The sequence below is a fragment of the Cynocephalus volans genome, chromosome 15 (genome assembly GCF_027409185.1).
Source record: "Cynocephalus volans isolate mCynVol1 chromosome 15, mCynVol1.pri, whole genome shotgun sequence".
Taxonomy (NCBI): Eukaryota; Metazoa; Chordata; class Mammalia; order Dermoptera; family Cynocephalidae; genus Cynocephalus; species Cynocephalus volans.
The window spans coordinates 23,498,446-23,519,379 of NC_084474.1; the positions used below are offsets into that span (position 1 = coordinate 23,498,446).

The 20,934-nt window shown below is 39.8% G+C and overlaps 1 protein-coding gene across 1 annotated transcript in view; it reads left to right on the forward strand.

Annotated features, from left to right (window-relative positions):
* The first annotated feature begins 1,792 nt into the window (after positions 1-1,792).
* DNAJC5B (DnaJ heat shock protein family (Hsp40) member C5 beta) overlaps positions 1,793-20,934 on the forward strand; it is a 57,745-nt gene continuing 38,603 nt past the window's right edge. Inside the window, exon 1 of the mRNA XM_063080133.1 lies at positions 1,793-1,911. Coding sequence (XP_062936203.1) covers positions 1,793-1,911 — 119 coding nt within the window. The remainder of the gene's footprint in view (positions 1,912-20,934) is intronic.

Below are 20,934 nucleotides of genomic sequence, written 5' to 3' on the forward strand. Positions count from 1 at the left end.
GGATTTGGGACTAGAGCTTTTCTGGCCTCCAGGAGCTCCACTTTTGGGGGAGGCTAATGGCAGAGGGGACAATGCAGCCATGTCACTTGAGGAGCCCTGTGCTCATACGGTGGCATCATCAGGTAGGCCAGGTTTGTCATCAGAGCCTTTGGGGCTGCAGGATGTTTGCCTGGTGTCTGATTCCCTTTAGAACTGCCTTCCTTTTCTTCTCTCAAGAAGCCCTTTACATTGCTCTTAATTGAATTCCTTAGCACCAGCAGCCCTCACTCTACCTCACAATGTTATCTAAGCAGCTTTTTTTTTTTTGGCTGGCCCATAGAGGATCCGAACCCATGACCTGGGCATTAACAGCACAAAATGTTTTCTAACCATCACCACTATCTATCTTCAGAGCTTTTCATCATTGCAAACAAAAAATTTGTACTCAGTAAACAATAACTCCCCGTTTTCTACTTCCCTCAGCCCCTGGTAACTTCTATTTTCTTTATGAATTTGCCTATTCTAGGTACCACATATAAGTGGAATCATATACTATTTGTCCTTTTGTGACTGGCTTATTTCACTTAGTATAATATTTTCGAGGTTCATCCATGTTGTAGCATGTGCCAGATTCCATTCGTTTTTATGGCTCAATAGTATTCCATTGTATGTATATACTACATTTTGTTTATCCATTCATCTGTTGATGGACACTAGGGTTGCTTCCACCTTTTGTCTTTTATGCTATGACCATTGGTGTACTATTAAAAAAATACATTAACTCACTTAATTCTTACAAAGACTCCATGAGTTTAAGCACATTTTTGTCTCCAATTTACAGATGAGAAAGCTCATGGAGCTGGTAATGGAAAGGCCAGAATTCTAACAGGGAGGGTCTGACTATGGTGCACTCCCTGAATTACACACTGTGCTGGCTTTAATAAAAATAGTTACATTTCCCCTTGAACTTACTATGTCCTGGATATATTATATGCACTATTTCTAAATTCTTAAGACATCCTTTTGAGGTAGGCTTTATTATCTTTATATTACCGGTGAAGACATCAATGCTCAGAGAGGTTCAGTGGTGGATTCAGGAATGCCTCTCAAGTGCGCTTGCTTCTCTGTGCCCTCCAGAGCCAGAATGCAGCAGGCAGATGACTCCTTGGGAACTGGGATGGCCCAACCTTTTCTGGAAAAACCATAAGGCAAAGAGATATCTCAGGTGCAGAACCCATGGGCACTGTGGGAGAATCTGGGACTCCACAGCTGCAGAGAACTTCTAACCTATGTCTCAGATGAGACCAGGATTTTAATTTTTTCCTGATACTTAAAAAAGTTGTTTTTTAGAAAAACTCTTGCTTGTGTAATGGTTGGGCCAACAGAGTTGGAATAAAATGAATGATAACTTCCATTGCTGGCTAAATTTGGAAAACATACAAAAAAAAGTTATACAAATTCTGGCCAAAAAACCAAAACAAAACAAACCTCACATTTGCCTGACCTGTGAGGACTGATTCTCAACAATCCTGAATTAGCTGGGTATTTAGATAACATTTTGCTTTTAATCATGTGGACAAAACCATATTCCATTTGCATGGCTACCTGTATCCTTTAACACCCTGGCTCAAAGCTCTACTTCTGCTTCTCCTAACCCTTTTCTCCCCTTCTTTTGCAGCTGCCACACAAACGTACTTCAGATTGTTATTTTACAAAAGGTAATAAATGAACTGCCTTCCCCTTTAGGGAGTGGGACCCAGTGTGCATAACCTTCATGGCTATCTTCCTCAATTTGGTTTTGCAGCCTGAGAAAATGGAGTATAACATACCTATCCAAAGACAGCGGACTGTGTCAACAACTGGAGAAGCTCTGTATGAAATTCTTGGTCTGCAAAAGGGAGCATCAAATGAAGAAATTAAGAAAAACTACAGGTACAGAGGAAGTTCAATGATAGTTGTTTTGTGATTGGCAAGTGCCTCCAGTTAAAGAAATAAGCTCTTGCCAAGACCAGGTAACCTAAATTTTGGACCCCATGTTCTTTGCTTTACAACATAGGCAATTAGGGATAGACAGGCATGACACTGATTTTACAAAAGAACTATGGTGATGCTTGGCCTTAGGAAAGGGCAGCCTGTGTTCCAGGCCTGCAGTGAGAGAGAGAGAGACAGACAGACAGACAGAGAAAGAGAAAGACACAGAGAGAAAACCAACCAAAATCAATAGCTGCGATTTAACACATGATGCAGCATCACTGAATCCAGCAGAGTGATTTTTAAGAAAAATAATAAAAGGGAGTTTGTCACTGTAGTATAAGCTACACTTTTCAAAACCTTAATTTTGATCTTTCATATCTAATTTATTTCCAAGTTAGCTATTTTGGGGAAAAATTGAAATATCCTTTTATTTAAAGCTCCAAGGAATAAAATAAATATTGAGTTCAAAAATAATTTGCTTATTGAAGAAAATTTACAAATTACCAAAAATGAAGACAATAACATCTATTCATAATTCCACTTAGCAATACAGCAGTTATCATTGATATTTTATTTCCTTCTAATCTTTTTTTCCCTGTAGATATTTAAAAATCAAATTGGATGCCTCCATATTCTTCAACTATCTTTCTTTTTAACAAGGTCCTATTATGAAAATATCCTGGTGTTATTAAATATTCTGATTTCTATTGGTTGCACCTATGGTTATTCTTTCATTTATTTAATCATTTTATGAACTATTTAACATGTAAGTTCTTTTAATTTTTCCCTATACTTAATATTTTTGAACATAAATCATGTCTCATATTTTCAATTATTTTCTTATTTTGTTATGGAGGAATAAAGCCATGCCTTTATGGAAAAAAAAAATCAAAATGTAAAGGTAAGTTTTAGATTTTAATCAATTACTTCTTTAGTTGGTCTTGAATTGGATTTTTAAAACACAGTATTTTTATTAATGCATGTTAGTTTAAAATTTTTTAGTAGGCAAACTTGCTAGTTATTTCCTTTATGGTTTTTATTTTACCTGTTATGATTAAAAGGTCTCTCCTGATTACAATGTTATAAAAATATTTTTAAAATTTATTTTATTTTATTTATATGTATGTATTTTTTGGCAGCTGGCTGGTAAAGGGATTCAGCCTACAAAAAGATTAAGCCCTATCTTCTTCTAGAACATTTATGATTTTGCTTCTACACTAAATCTTTGATCCATTCAGAGTTTATTTTGGCATAAGAAATGAGGTAGGATTCCGGATTTATTTATTTATTTTTGTCTTTTTCGTGACCGGCACTCAGCCAGTGATTGCACCGGCCATTCCTATATAGGATCCGAACCTGCGGCGGGAGCGTCGCTGTGCTCCCAGCGCCGCACTCTCCCGTGTGCGCCATGGGCTCGGCCCCCAGATTTATTTTTTTCTGAGTCATTAGCCCATCAATATTTATTGAATTCTCTATTTTTATCTACTGATGGGAAATTCTGAGGCCTTGGATTGGAAGCTTCGTCCTGTGGTAAACTGTGGGATCTGAAATGCCTTTAAGAAGCATGTACCGAGGAGTAAATGACAGTGGTACGAACTACCATTTGGATCCAAATAGTTGTATGAAAATGATACAGTCTGGTTAAAGTCAATATCAGTCTTATAGTTCATATTTCACTTAAGTTGCTTGGTAGAGACAAGTCTTTGCTGTTTTATTGTACCCTAGAGCTATTCAGCGGGAGTTTGCCTTCAGCTGTCCAGCCCCTGTTGGTGGAAGGTCACTAAACATGACTCGAGGCTTCAGGCTGAGATATTGTGCTAGGGTTGGAGGTGGGAATGAAAATAATTGCATTATAAGTTTAGGAATGACAAAAATGCTCCCCAAAACAAGCATGGAAAAAAGTGGTATCCAACTACCTTGTAATTTTTAAAATTGAGTTTACTTTACAAATGTGACATTTAATTGCCTTCATTAATTTTGTAAGCTAAAATTTCAGGTCATATTCTAATTAAGGCATTAATTATGCTGAGTTGTATGCAAGTTTAATAATTGCAATACAAAGTTTTTTCATGTAATTAGTATCTTGCTATTAATTTTGTTTTAATGTCATACAAATATTATTTTTTCAGCTGATTAGGGTACTAGTATGCTGCCAAAAGCATCTCCTTCTGTCTAAATTACACATTTGTATTCTGCAAGTTATTCAAAATGTATGAGCAAGCTGAAAATCTTCTGAGAATATTATTCTTATATTCAGGGGATGTGGATCAAAACAGCCACAATAGAGTGAAATTAAAAGTCAGTGAAATTTAATAAAATTACCAACTGTTGAATCCATACGCTACTTGACCTCTGTTGTAATCTTTGGTTGTGCTCTTGAAAACAAGGCTGAATTAGAAGGCTTCTTTCTCCTTTTACATCTTGTTTTTATTTTTTAATAGGTAATATATTCACTTGATTAAAATGAAAACATACAAACAGGTACACAAAAAAAGTCTTCCTTTTACCTGTTATCCCTCAGGTCACTTCCCCAGGGGAAACAATAGCAGTTCCTTTTGTGTCCTTCTAAAGAGATCTTATGCCCGTAGGAGCATATGCAGAGAACTTCTGGTCTGGGCAAGATGGTGTAGACTTGTCTCTTCCTGCTCCTTTCTGCTAAGTACGTCTAAAATCTTTGAAAATAACACAAGAAATGGCCAAGAGAAAACTCTGAAAGGAGGAAGAAGGAAGGTGAATTGATTAGGGACCACAGGACCAAAGGAACAACACAGCAGCAAGGCATCTTGGAACCCTCCACACAACAGATAGTAACTGAGGCCCAGCCTTTTCCCACAGCCAGTGTAGCAACAGGAAGAAACCAGGTGTCCTTATACTTCCTCCAAACTGAACAGGAGTCCTGCCAACCACACTAGACAAGCCCGGGAGAAAGAGCAAGAGGCACCAACTGCCAGTCCCCTAACAATAACTGGCCAGAGAGAGTGCTCTGCTTTCCCAGTCTGATACTCCCCTCCCCACAGAGACCCCACTTGACAGAGAATATTAGTAAGGGGGATCCCACTACAACAAGCCCCCAGCCCAGGAAGTGCTCTATGTCCCTACAGGCTGGAGATTCCCTTCCCCTACCTAAAGACACCAGGAAACCAAGCTTGGAGAAACTCCTTTCAGCTCGTCAACTACCTCCAACAAGGACCAGTGAGCCTCAGAGGCAGGAGGCAAACTAAGCAAACCAAAATAGCACCACAAAGGCTCTGAACCACCCACAAAAGTAGGCTAGGACCTGCGTTCTAAAACTCAACAGGTGACTGCCTGATAAAATAAGAAATATAAATAAGACCCAGAATCTCCTAGCATAACAGCCAAAATATCCAGATATAATCAAAATCACCCATCATACAGAAAACCAAGAAAATAAAAACTTGAGTGAAAAAAGACAATCATCTGAGTTTCACATTGAAATGAACCAGATATTGGAGTTATCTGGCAAGTATTTTAAAGTAACCATCATAGAAAAGATTCAGCAATTATAAATCTCTTCAAACAAATGAAAAAATAGAAAATCTCAGGAAAGAAAGAGAAATTATAAAAAAAAAGGAACCAAATGGAAATTATGATCTGAAAAATAACAGAAATAATAAAACTGGATGAGCTTAATCTTAGAGTGGAGATGACAGAAGATAGAATCAGTGAAGCTGAGATCAGATCAGTAGAATTTACCCAATCTGAACTGCAGAGAGAAAAACTAGATACAGTCTTAGGAACTTGTAGAACAAAAACGAAAGATTCAACATTTGTAGCACTGGAGTCGCAGAAGGAGAGGAGAAAAGGAGTGGGACTGAAAGAGCACTTGAAGAAGTAGTGGCTGAAAATTTCCCAAATTTGGCAAAAGATACCTGCAGATCAAGAAGCTGAGTAAACCCTAATGGGATAAACCTAAAGCAACCTATTCTAGGACACATCATAACAGACTTCTGAAAACTAAAGACAAAGAAAAAAATCTTGAAAGCAGCCAGAGAGAAACAACACATTTCCTACAGGGGACACCAATTTGAGTATCAGCCTGTTTCTCATCAGAAGCAATAGAAGCCAGAAGGAAGTGACACATATTTCAAGTGCTGAAAGCAAAGAATTATCAACTGCAAATTCTGAACCCAGTGAAACTATGTTTTAGCAATTAAGGGAAAATAAAGACATTCTCAGATAAACGAGATGTTGAAGAACTTGTCACTAGCAGATCTGCCCTAAAAGACTAGCTAAAGTAAGTTCTTCAAAAGAAAGAAAATGATAAAAGGAGGAATCTTAGATCATCAGGAAGAAAGAAAAAACAATGGAGAAAGCAGAAATATGGGTAAATATAAAAGAATATCCTCATGAGTTTTCTAAATTAATATATATGATGATTGCTACAAAAATAATAACACCACCTGATATTCATGACAATGACATTTCAAAGTGGGATGATAAAGGGACCTTAATGGAAGTAAGATATTCACACTTCGGTCAAATTGGGAAATGCTGATATTAACACGCTGTGATAAGTCATATACACTCACACACGCACAAAACCCAACCATGAAGAAAAGTATACAAAATAATACACTCCAAAACACTACAAATAAATCAAGATGGAATCTTAAAAAATGTTCAAATAACCCACAGGAAGGCAAGAAAAGGGAAATGGAGGATTGAGAAACAGGCAATGGTAGACTTAGTCTTAACTAAATAATTATATATTTTCAAAAAAAGGAGAAAAAAATAATTATATTAAATATAACTTGTCTAAGCATATATATGTAATATTTTTTCCTTTCTTATACAAATGGTAGTATACTCTACCTCCTATCCTGTACTTTGTCTTCTTCTCTTAATGATCCATCTTGAAGATCATTTTAAGGAATGGTCAGTTCATAAAAAGTTTCTTCATTCAGTTCACATCACCATGTAGTATTCTGTGACATAGATGTCCCACAATTTAATTAGTTTCTTCTTGATAGATATTTAGGCTGTTTCCCATCAAGGCTGTCTTTTTAAACCAACTTTGAGCTTTTCAGAGACAGAAACTCCATGGCCCAGAAAGGAAGATAGAGGCAGGGAGAGCATTGGTGTCTGTTCATTTTCTAGTTTTTGCATGTCCCAATCCCAAATTCCTGGAGCAAGGATCTAATGTACCCACTTGGGTCAGATGCTCATCCAAGTCTGTCTCCAATTAGAGGTCTGGAATCACAACCTCCTACTACTCTTTAGCAAGGACGTTGGACCCAACTCTATGAGAAGGTGAAGGGGAAATGTTATCTAAGAGGAAGTACAAAGTTGGGAAGGAAATTATTGGCATCCCTAATTCATTATTCCTTTAGCGAATCACCATAGATAGCAGCCTCAAAGGCCTATCTCAGTCCCTTCTGTGCCTATTTATAAATCTTTGTCATAGAGTCTCCCTGTGAATAAAGCATCTTTTTCATACATAATCTGAAACTCAACCATACTTCAAAAGTCAGCTGATAAATTGGAGTCTTCAGCTACCTCAAAGGACAGCTGGGAAAGGCGACAGGAGGAAGGCTTTTATTGTGTCAGTCCATCAGGTACTGAAGTTCTTGCCTCATTGAGATTTTGTAAAGAGAAATTAGATAATTTTTTCAAGGTTTGTGGAATAGCACAATGAAAATACCAGGTACTACTATGAATGAATGAATAACTTTATCATCCTTATAAGTCTAAAATTATCCTGCCATTTCATGCTATTGTTCAAAAACCATTTATCTAGTATAAGGTGAATTTGTAGTTTACTCTAAACTTGATGTATCAGAGTGCAAGTCATGGTATGAGTCTCATCCAGGGACTTTATCATGGAATAAATGTGCTTTAGCATTGCAGAGCATAATCATCCCAAGGAGCTTAAAGTTTAAGGCTCTTTTAATCCAATTTTCTCATTGCTATGTCTTGGTACTTAATCCTACCAGTGTTTGCATGAGACGGGCAAATATTTTTCCCTATTCTCCCACTGCCTAAAAGTCTTCACTCCCCTATCATGTTGTCAGAAGGAGACTCACCTGAGTTAATATTTTTAAATTCCAATATACCTAGAATGGCTAAGAGGTTATCCACCTTTCACACATTTGCCTTAACTTTAAACTGGCATGTTTTGCCTTCCCACCTATAGTCTCCCTGAGCCAACAGGAATTTTGACTTAGGCAGCTGGTGAAGGAGGAGAGGAGGAGAGAAAGGCACCAGTGAATGGTGAGACAATTAGACAATTGAGAAGAAGGGAGGTAGTTGAAATAGCCTTAATACTCAGTCTCTGGCCCCTTTCAAGTGACTCAATGACTTGGGCTCTCTGTAAAGTCTCTGCCACGCATGTCCTTCTAAGAGTCTCCTCTGAGAAAGTCTCCTGGGGCACAGGAGCCAGGTCATTCTCATGCATCTTTTTCCTGTACCCTTGAAACTCAATGATACTTCATTAATCAGCTGATAAATTGGAGTCCACCAAGTCAAATTTCCAGCCTGTTGATGATACTGCCCCACCTTTTGCTCAATGGGTATGTCCATGGTCATTGCTAAGTACAACTTGGGCCTTGGACTCTGCTGCTGCAGCTCCACTTCTGCTCAGCTGCACTGCCCTCCCAGGCACGGTAAGCATAGCAGGTGCCACTGCTAACTCCTGGGTCTTCAAGTCCTGTGACTGCTCCTTCTGGAGGCCCAGAAGCCTCCTCTGCTATTTATCTTGAGACTTGAGGGAGTCACCAATGCCTGCTGGGCTCTGCAACTGGGAGGTGCAAGGCTGGGCATAGGGAACGGCTCCCTCCTCATGATACCTTCTGTTAGGAACCCCAGAGAATGTCAAAGTTTGTTAGAAAATCACTTTGCATTTTTTCTTACAGCTCTCTTTCTCTCTAGGACACAGAAGCATACTCAGGGGTGAGCCAGAGACTAGCCATAATGACTCTGTACTCAGAATCTCAATCTTCTGTGACAGATAAAGCTTTGCTCCTGGGTTGAGGTCTGGCTCTTTCTTCCCTAAGATGCATTATTTTCCAGAAGATTCTGCAGTTCTCATCCCACCCTCAGATAGGCTTCTGTCAGACTGTCCCATGGGTTCTTCAGACTTACCCAGCTGTGGCTGCCCCAGCAATGGCTTGGATTCCTTTCTGGAAGGCTCTTCAGCCCTGTGGGGCTTCTGGGAAGCTGCTGCCACCAGTTTTCCAAACATGCCTTAATATGCCCAAACTCCCAGCAGTCAACAATAGGCTGTGATGACTCAGAGATGCAGCCCCACCACAGTCCTACCACGGGGCTACCTGGCTCTATTCTCCATAGTAACCTGAATGCAGTAAATGAAGGCTGACATTTTACTGCTGCTCAGCAAGCACTTTGGGTGTGTGATCAGATTATTTCTTTTCTTGACACTGGCACACAAAGTTCCTTCCCTCCAAAGTTAGTAAATTGTTGATCTATACCTCATACTGCTACCTAAGTATAACAGAAGGCAGAAGGGCTGATCAGAGCATGTAGCAACCACTAGTGTGTCTAGAGCCTCTAACAATATTATTGGCCTTATACTAGCAAGTCTTGTCTTATTCAGCAGATGTTTATCAAGCATCAACTATGTGTTGGGCAATATTCTAGAAAGTAGCAGTGAACAAAACAGACCAAATCCCTGCTTCCTGAAGTCTATATTCTGGACCGGGGGCGGGGGGGGGAAGGGAGTCTTAATTAATAGTAAGCCAGTAAGAAATACGGTATTTCAGATGTTAAGTGCTGTGGAGAAAAGCAGGGCAGGGTAGGAGGGTAGAGGGTGTCAGGAGTGTGCTGGAAGGTATACATTCTCGTTGAGGGGTTCTGCATAGATTTTAACACAAAATCCCTCTATTGCAGTGTATTCTAATAATAAAGCAGCAGTTAGGAATGCAGGATATGAAGTCAAACTCCTTCTCTCAGCCTCATTTTCTTCATAAGTGAAATGCAGGTAACAGTACCACCCTCAGGGAGTTGCTGAGGATGAAATGAGATAATACATGTAAAGAGCTTAGGTCTGGGGTACTGGGTGCTGCAAAGTTACATAGTCGTCAGAGAAATAGCCCTATAGGACGACAGCCTTCAGACTCAGCTAGGGCCTGGGCACAGGGTGACTCTCCAAGGAGTGTGTATGTGTGAGTGTGTGTGTATGTGCGCACGCACGTGAGAAGTTGTATGTGTGTGGGGGGGGTTAGATTCTGTGACATTTAGATTCCATTGAATACATTTAAAAGTGTTACCACTGCTTTATTTTACCATGTCAATGTTTATAATATGCTGCAAACTACATCTGTTCTATCTGTTTAATCTTCTTATAAAAAATGTTTAGATACCGAGTTAAAAATGTAAATGTGACAGTTTCTCAAAATTATTTATAGAGGTTAATCAAAAAGTTAGAATCAAATTGGTGGATGGCAGTGGGGGGGGAGGAGAAACCCAAACGTCATACCCAGAATGATTCTAAGGAGGCATTTAGGTGGGTTTGGGGATGGGTGGCCTGCAGGGGACAGTGGCAGAGCACCCTCCTTGAGGCCTTCTGTAGAATGCTCTATATGGTTCTGCAGGGTGCTCTGTATGGTTCTGCAGGGTGCAGTCCTGTACGGTGCTCCATATGGTTCTGCAGGGTGCTCTGTATGGTGTGCAGGGTGCTCTATATGGTTCTCTAGGGTGCCCTGTATGGTTCTGCAGGGTGCTGTGCATGGTTCTGCAGGGTGCTATGTATGGTTCTGCAGGGTGCCCTGTATGGTGTGCAGGGTGCTCTATATGGTTCTGCAGGGTGTTCTATATGGTTCTCTAGGGTGCCCTGTATGGTGTGCAGGGTGCTCTATATGGTTCTTCAGGGTGCTCTGTATGGTTCTGCAGGGTGCAGTCCTGTACGGTGCTCCATATGGTTCTGCAGGGTGCTCTGTATGGTTCTGCAGGGTGCTCTGTATGATTCTGTAGGGTGCTCTGTATGGTTCTGTAGGGTGCTCTGTATGGTTCTGTAGGGTGCTGTGCATGGTTCTGCAGGGTGCTCTGTATGGTTCTGCAGGGTGCCCTGTATGGTTCTGCAGGGTGCCCTGTATGGTTCTGCAGGGTGCTCTGTATGGTTCTGTAGGGTGCCCTGTATGGTTCTGCAGGGTGCTGTGCATGGTTCTGCAGGGTGCTCTGTATGGTTCTGCAGGGTGCTCTGTATGGTTCTGCAGGGTGCTCTGTATGGTTCTGTAGGGTGCCCTGTATGGTTCTGCAGGGTGCCCTGTATGGTTCTGTAGGGTGCTCTGTATGGTTCTGTAGGGTGCCCTGTATGGTTCTGCAGGGTGCTCTGTATGGTTCTGTAGGGTGCCCTGTATGGTTCTGCAGGGTGCTGTGCATGGTTCTGCAGGGTGCTCTGTATGGTTCTGCAGGGTGCTCTTCATAGATGCTCTGTATGCTGTGCTGTCCTATCAGAGCACTAAATCCTCACAGAATGTAATTTCCTTTTTTCTTTTCTGCCTCTCCCACTCCATGAATTCCTTGAGGACAGACTCTGCCTTGTCTCCCATTGTACTTCCAGCCCTAGCACCACACTTATATTTGTCAAATGCATAAATGAGTCGATCAGCAAATAGATGGCTCTCGGGGGTGTATGTCTGCTTTCTCCTCTATTATATTCTCAGCTTCTTCAGGACCATTTCTCAAGTGAGTGGTTTAGTCACCTTTGCTGAACAGGGAGTCATTCACTGACCCAGTAAGCAGAGGAGGGGCAGATTGGCAAGAAAAGACAACAGCTTCTGTTCGGGGCACCATGCATTTTGTATGACTCTGGGTCCTTCAAGCGAGATGTAGTTAGGGGATAAGGAAAGAAAAACTCTGTAGAACCCAGGACCAGTTGTGCAATTCAGAGAATGTGAGTCCTGAGTTTTCAAAATCTCATATGTAACATGAATGTTAGTTTTTCTTTACACCAATATGTACATTTTTGAAGTTAGAAACAAGATTAAGAGGCCTAAAGTGAGGCTGACTGGTTTCCCTGGCATGCTTGGTGCAAGAGTCTAACAAAATGCTGGCCCACTGGGTGAAGAAATCACACAAAGATCTAGATTTTTCTTAGCTCCTCAGAGAACCACAAAATCAGAGTGAGTTAGTTTTGTACATCAGCACCTGGGTCTCTGTGCCTCACAGATGAGCTTAATTTCTTATTGTTGACAAGATACAGAATATCTTGGTTCAAAGGGCAAGAGGAGACCCAATTCCTTCTATTTTATTCCATTTCACATGGAACTTTCTAGAAATTGTCTTCCAATTCTGAAGACGTGAGTCATCTCAGAGCAGACTAAAGTGGGACAAATGCTGTTTTCACAAGGAGCAGGAAAGAGCGTCATTTCCACAATGACCAGTGGCAACCCAATCTGTGGTGCTTTTACCCATCTTTATTAGCAATTACAGGTAACAACAGAGGCTGCTTATGAATAAGTGTAGATGTCAGGGGAATGCTTAGCTAATAGAATTGTAAATATTTACAAGGCAGAACGGTGATTCAAGCTCACAAGATTAATTGAAATTAATCGCTATCAAGCACTAATTTGTTTCCTGAGTTCTGAAACCTTCCGCTAAAAAGAAGAGAATAGGAGGCCGTGTCAGCGTTCAGAGCTGTCTTCCAGGTGAGCTGCATGGCTTCCTTCTCCCACATCGAATCTCCCACTTGATCCTCTTAGTTCTTTGTGCACATCGATCTCCGCCATTCCTGGGCCTTAGAATGATTACCAATCATTAGAATAATTAGAATGATCACTTACTCACTCACTCAATGTCTGTTTAGTATTGATACTGATTTATATTATATGATGCGAGATGAATGTACATACACACACACTTGTAAATATATTCATTATATTTATTCATATGAACCCTGGGCTCAAGTTCATCTTGTTCCACTCACCACAGTCTCCCTAGTTTTGCTCATTGTTGAGTGTGTATCTTTTAAACCTTCCTAAATTTTACTTATTATATAATAAGCTCTTTAGATGGTAGAAACTATATACAGTCATGTGTTGCTTAACGACAGAAGTATGCTCTGAGAAATGCAATGTTAGACAATTTCATCACTGTGTGGACATCATAGAGTGCACTTACACAAACCTAGATGGCACAGCCTACCACACACCAGGGCTGTATGGTACAGCCCACTGCTCCTAGGCTACAAACCTGCACAGCATGTTACTGTACAATTGTAGGTGACCGTAACACAATGGTAAATATTTGTGTGCCTAAACATATCTAAACCTAGAAAAGGTACAGTGAAAATATGGTATAAAAGCTAAAAATTGGTACATCGGTGTAGGACACTTACCATGAATGGAGCCTGCAGGACTTGAAGCTGCTCTGGGCGAGTCAGTGAGTGCGTGGTGAGTGAATGTGAAGGCCGAGGATATTACCGCACACTGCTGTAGGCTTTAAAACCACTGTACACTTAGCTTATGCTAAATTTATTTTAAAACTTAAGTAATTGCACTATGACATTTTGACAGCTATGACATCACTAGGTGATAGGAATTTTGCCTTCACTATAATCTTATGGGACCACCATCATCTATGCAGTCCATTGTTGCCTGAAATGTAGTTATACAGCACATGATTATATACACATACTCAAAGACAAGCAAAATAAGGGAGGCTGTGGTGAGCAGAATAGATTAAATTGAGCATAGGGTTCATATTAATCATGTAAATAAATGCTTCATTACATTATTCATTACTTTCCCAGGCACTATGCTAGGTGCTGGAGAAACAATGACAAGCAAACTATGGTCAATGATCTCACATAGCTTGAGGTCTGGTGGAGGAGACAAAAATCAAAGAAATGATCACAAAAATGAGTGTATAATTACCTGTAAATTAAGTGCTCTGAAGGAAAGAGCATGGTTCCATGAGCATATGCAACAAAGATAGCTGATCTGGACTAGGGGGTTAGAGAAGGTTTCCCTGAGAAAGTGAGTACAGTTGCAATATTAGCACAATTAGTGCCAATTTATATGGAGGGTAACCAAAGAAAAGCCAGAAGGACAAGCTCAAGAGCCACATTCAGTCATTAATAGCAAGAACAATAAAAATAACCAACATTTATGGAATGCTTACCGTGTGCCAGACACTGTGCTTAGTAATTTGTATTCATTGTTCCATTTAGTCCTCACATCACTCACTGTCTTGTAGGTACTAAAATTATGTTCATTTTACACTTGAGGAAACTGAGACTTAGAAAGGTAGGTTAGGTAGCTGATCAAAGGCAGAGCAGTAAGTAGTGGAGCTGACCCTGGACTTGGTTGTTTTACTCCAGAGCTCACTGCACTTAATCACTGTGTTCTCTGACTTCAGAACAGCTACCATGATTCCACAGGGTTACAGGACAGAATCTGAGTGATGAGCCATACTGGAGAATGAAGCAAAGGTTAATGTCTGAGAGGGAAGGCTGGGGACGAAGTTCTGGGTTCTCAGGTCCAGGTTGGGATTTAAAGACAGAGGAAGGGAGAGAAATTCCAAATGAGCCCAGAGACTCAAGATCAGAACAGTCTGGAGAAATGGGTCCATTATCAGCATACCCAGTGAACGACTGCCATCCCGGCTAGTGGGGTGTCTGTCTTTGTGCTGTATAGAAGTAGCTTTTTGTATTCACTAGCAAGGTTCGGTACAGCTGATGGTTAAAACGGTAAGATCTGAAAAGGAGTCTTTTTACATCATAAGGTAATGCAATGGATCTCTGGAAATACTAAAGGATAAATCCAACTGCTTCTTTAGAAATCCGTTGATAAAAATAAAATCATGTCATTATTCAGCATCTGTTACCTGCTGCATACCCTGCACCGATAACTATGCCTGATGGACCAGGTGCTTGATAAATAATTGGTGAACAAGTGCATGCCTGAAAGCATAAATGAATATTTCAGTAAGAAAAAATGATGTTTATTTTCCTGAGTGCTTTAGCAATGAGCATCCAGTCAAATAATCTAATACAGTAATTGAAAGAAATTATGTGACCACAAATTTACAAGCAGGAGCATGAAGGTGCAACACTGTTTGACCCCACTGAAAATTATGTTACATCTATTAGGTGTCAAAATGTTCCTTAAGTCTGTTTTATGTCTGCCAGTATTCTTGAAACAAAAGGATAAATAATAAAAGTATACTTTCAAAGCGGTATCTATTCTATAAAACTTAGTATATTTTACTGAAATTGGTGTAGATATTAAAATTATCAATAAGAAGTGCTATCAGTAAAAATGATAAGGAGCTCCAAAAGTTTGACCTTCCATGAAAGTAACTAAAAATCTGACAAGAACTGTCAGAATGAACTTTTGGGGGATCTGAAAACTAATCAAAAGCTTGCAGCAATCAGGGTGCACTTATTTAAAGAAAAAAAAAGGTAAATATCAGTAAGAACAGCAAATTTTGCACTAGTCACATACCTGCTTCCAAGCTCAGCAGTAGCCTTGAAAATAAGTGCCCATATTCCCTGTACCGGTACTAGTACTGGTAACAGAGGAATCAGAAAAATCCTTATTTGCAAAGAACTGTCATTGGTCGTTGATCTGTCTGGTAGCCCCCTGGAAGACCTAATCCAAAGGCTTGTCTTGTCTCACCTATATCAGAACTTACCCAGCACTAAAGCTGCTATCTGGAGTGGGGGAGGGAGGTTGTTGAAACATTTGTAGGCAATTTTTTTTTTTTTTTAAGGTGACTGGTAAGGGGATCTTAACCCTTGACTTGTTGTTGTCACCACTACACTCTCCCAAGTGAGCCACAGGCAGGCCCGTAGGCAAATATTTTAATCACTGCTGCCAGAGGCAATGGATAACAGAGGGGGTAAGTAATAAACTCACCAAAAAACTTGGGAGAAAAGGCTGGGGAATAAGAAGCTTTGGGAATGAGGGCTTTGAAAAGCTCTGACAGAATCCTAGGCATCTATAAGCCATCAAGCCCTAAACTCTCACCTCTGACTGACCTTGAGGCTCAGTTCAAGCAGGCCAAGGCTAACACAGAGTTGTAAACTGCCTGCATGAGTGTTGTAGGTGTGCCCAGACACACACAGCCTATCTGCAAAGACTGGAAAATTTTTGGTTACAAGCATTTAAGGAGTTTTCTGTCTAATCATTAGCTAACTATTAAACTAATGAAACACAGACTTCAGTGGCCACACGTAAGAACACAGACTTTACAAAATTAGGTTAGAAAAGTCACTAAACAAGCAATAACTACAACAAGCAGCAACCAAAACCCATGGGTAAAGGAGAGAATCTGATTTGTACAGGTGCCACATTATGATATTTAAAATGTCCAGTTTTCAAAAAAATTATGAGGTATGCATATAAATAAGTCTGGTTCATACACAGGAAAATAAATCAATAGAAACTGTTTCTGAGGAAGCATCAACTTTGTACATATTAGACAAAGACTTTAAGTCAGCAAATTCAAATATATTTGAAGACCAAAGGAATCATGTATAAAAAACTAAAGGAAAAGGATGACAATGATGCCTCATAAAATAGAGAATATCAATAAAGAAACAAATTATAAAAAGGAAACAAATAGAAATTCTGGAGCTGAAAATTCAATAACAAACAAAAAATTCACTAGAGGGGCTCAATAGAAGATTTGAGAAGGCAGAAAAAAGAATCAGTGAAATTGAACATAGGTCAATTAAGATTATCTAGTCTGAGAACAGAAAGATAAAAGAATGGAGAAAAATGGACAGAGCCTCAGAGACCTGTGGTACACCATCACACATACAAACATACACAGAACAGCAGTCCCAGAGGAAAGGAGAAAGAGAAAAAGACAGAAAGAATATTTGAAAAAGTCGTGGCTGAAAACTTCCCAAATTTGATGAAAATATTAACCTGTGCATTTCAAGAAGTTTCATGATGATCAAGTAAGATAAACTTAAATAGATACTCACCAAGGCACATCATAATCAACTGTTCAAAGTCAAAGAATATCTTGAAAACAGAAAAAGAAAAGATGTGCCAAAAGATAATGCTATTTATTTTTGCACTGAGAAGCCTAGAGGACGAAGACACTGGGAGTGCAGTAAAAGAACAAGTAGGACTGCCTCTGGAAATTAGCAGGACCTGCTTGGAACTTTGCCACCATTCACCATCTCTGGAGCTTGAGCCAGGAGCCAGCAGGAGAAAGGACTGCAGAGAGCAAGTGCCTGCTGAGAGCTTTGACCAGAACCAGGGGTGGGAGCGGCTGTTGCAAGGAGAAGACGAAGTATTGGTCTAAGGAGGTTTCTATAGTCATTTCTCCTACATCTCAGTCTTATTCCCCTCTGGCATTCAAGTTCCATAGAGATTGCTGGCCTTGAAAAAAAGGAATCCAAATTTCCCTCCAGGGAATATCATAAAGTTAGAGGCCCAGAAACTTTTGTTGGGAACTTGAGCTAGATACAGAGGTCTTAAACTGCAAATGTAGACTTCAAATTCTGGGTGAGATGTGGGCTGGAGGAAGAGAGGAATTACAACACAGCACACAGAGATCTTAGTGGCCTGCTGAAGCCATCAGTGACCTACTGGCATCAGAACTTCAGGCCCTCATTCCCCTTAAGTAGTACTTTATGATTGGTGTAGACAAATAGGGCTAACGTTGAACACATTTTGTTTATTGTGTTTGCACAAATATCCCTGTCTATTCCACTTTATTAGGAAAAATAAAGAGCTGGCTCTTAATCAGCCATAGAAAAGAATTGTAGTGACCAGAAAACTATCTAAAACAAAGCTCTACCAAATGGCATTTGGACTTTTTGAAAGCTTAAGTATTTTTGTATTTTTAACTCATATTAAAAGACATTGAAGTGTAATGCCTCATAAAATCAAGTCAATACATACTGTAGTAAAATTTGGGAAGATATTTATCAAGGAATCATTGAAGTAGAGGGGACTTCAGAAAGTACATGGAAAGATTTGTATTATCGTTTGATTCTATTTTTCCATGAATTTTCGAATTCCCCTCGTATAGTGGTAACTGTCTCCACTGCCACTAGAGGTCAGCACTTGACTCTGCCTGCAATTCTCCCTGAGGGAACAGACCGTTTACCTGAAACAGATCATTATGATTCCTTTAGTTAACTTATGCTGTCTGTCTTGAATCACAAATGTGACTGTGGCTCCTAGAAAACTGGAGAACACCCTAACAATTGCCAGTGTGAGCTGCTCAGATATTCCATCGGCAAATGTGAGGAAATCATGGGGCTGTGTAATGTGGCTTTCAGTGAGCCCTCACTGAGGCCTTGGTGATCAAAGCACATGGATCATACACTATGGTAGTGGTGTTTCAGAAATAATCACACGGCAGGGTAGCAATGGCGTCACTCTTTGCAGCATGAAGACGAATGGTGCCCTGACCTTTCTGTTCTGGCCCAGGGGTCCTACCTCCCTGAGCCCCCTGGCACTGTCATTCAGGCTCTCAGCAGCAGACTGCATCAAAGCTGCTTGTGGGGAGGGCAGCTGCACTGGGTACAAATGTATGAAGAGGTTGTGGGGGATTTCAGGGATTTGGGGGCTGATAAAGGGAAAAGATGTGACATGAGAGGCAGTAACACACAACAAGCTTTCTTGGGTGGTACTTGAGGGGCGGAATGAGAGGGAAAGTCCTCAGAGCGTGAGGCTGTCCAGAGGCTCACAGCAATGAGGGGGCTGCCGTGCAGGAGTTTCTGAATCAGGAGTTTTTTGGTTATCACTGACTAGGTAATTTGTACTATTTCTCCCTCCTGGTGAGAGCAACTAGAAAAATTGAAAGAAAAACATACATATACATGTGTGTGTGTGTGTGTGTGTGTGTGTGTGTGTGTGTGTGTGTGTGTATACACACCTTAAATGCATTTGAGAGTAAAGAATTACAGCTAACCAGGCCATGACCTGAGAGAAGAGAAGCTGAAAGGCTGAGCAGGACTTCAAACAGCTCTACAGAGAAAAGGGGGAAAAACTTGGACACTAGCCCGGCAAGGATTAGGCTCCTACAATTTTATTGAGACTGAAAAGTGCTGCAGCTGAGGACAAAGAGTAAACTGGAAGCAAACCATCTGTGGTTGACAATTACTTCCGTGGTTCTCAACAAACCATGACCCCTGGCATTCATGTCCTCACATAGTCCTCTTGAATCTGGGCTGGCTCTCTGACCTGATTTAACCAATGTAGCAAAAGTGATGCTGTGCCTAACTTTCAAAAAAGCCTACCAGCTTCAGCTTTTGCTATCTAGTTTAAGTGAGCCACCATTTAAGAAATCTAACTACCTCAAGACCATCGTGTTGTGAGAAACCTCACCTAGGCATGTGAAGAAGCCACATGGAGGAGAACAGAGTCCCCAGCCAACAGCGCTAACTGAGCTCCCAGCCACAGCCAGCACCAACTTACCAGCACGTAAGTGAAGCTATCTTGGAAATAGGTCCTTCAGCTCCAACTGAGCTGCTCCAGCCAATGTCAAATAGAGTCAAGAAAAATTGTCCCCACTAAGTCCTGCCCAATGACAACATTATGAGCACATAAACAAAATGCTTACTGTTTCAAGTTACTAAACTTTAAACTTTATTGAAGCTTGTTATAGAGAAATAGGTAATAGAAACACTAGTCTTATATGGACTGTAACTGGACTTTGAGTCATCTGGGTAGCTTAGGAGCTCTTGATTCCTAATATTGGATTAAAATGATACCAGTTTGTAAAGGTCCCCAGAAATCAGGAAAATAGGAAATAAAAATGCTCTCGGATATGAGGTAACATTTTAGTTCCCACATTATTTCTTTAAAAGTTTTTAAAAATACAGTAGCTCTCGCAGAGAGATAATCAAGCACACATGTCAAGAAAATAAGAATAAGAATCATAAGAAATGAGATAATAGAAAAAGAATCATGGTTATTTCAGATATTAGAATTATCGGATATAGATTTTATTATTTTTTCCAATCTACTTCCGTCTCTGAAATTTTTTTTCTTTTTATTTTTTTCTTAATTGACCCATGATAGTTGTATATATTTATGGAGTACAATATGATATTTGAATACAATTATCTTGTGTGCAATGATCATATCAGGGTGTTTAGCATATTCATCACCTCAAATATTTGTCACCTCTTTGTGCTGGGAACATTCAACATCCTCTCAACTACCTACATGAAGTTATATGGTAATTTTAGATTTTAAAATGACTATAATCAAGAAGATAAAATACGAGATTGAGAATATTCATTATACTGAAAATTTTGAAAAGGGAGATTTCAGACTTGAAAAAGAAAATATTCTACAACTAAAAAAATGCAACAACCAAACTCAGGAACTCAAAGATTGGATTTACCAAGTTAGAGAGCTGCCTGGAAGACAGGTCAGAAGAAAATTGCCAGAAAGAATTACAAGAGGACAGAAAACAGAGTGAAAAGACATAAAAGATTTATGAAAAAAGTTGGAAATATATGCAGTTGGAGTCTAAAAAGGAGAGTTAGAAAAAGAATGGGAGAAGAAGCCATTGGAAAAATAAGATATGTGAATTTTCTAGGTCACGAAAGAAATTAACCCGCATTTACTCAATAAAAGCCAAGCAGAATAAATAAAAAGAACTCTACACACAGGCACATCACAGGAAAACTGCTGAAAACCAAAGGTGAAACAGAAAAAAAGGAAAGATATATGGCCCACCTTCAAGAACAACAACTCAACTTACAGCTGACTTTTAAACCAAGATAATGGAAGCCAGAAGACAGTGAACTGAAATCTTCAATGTGATCAGAGAAAACAACTGATCACCTATGAACTTATACACCCTTCAAAATTAAAGGTGAAATAATGACATTTTAAGCTTAAAAAAAAATCTGTGAGAATTAATCATCAGCAGTTTTGTACTAAAGGATATAAAAAGGTGTTCATAAGCAGAAGAAAAATGATTCCAGATGGGTGGTCAGAGATGCAGGAAAGAACAAATAGCAATAAAAATGGCAAATATGTGAGTAAATGTACACAAATATTTATTGTATAAAATATT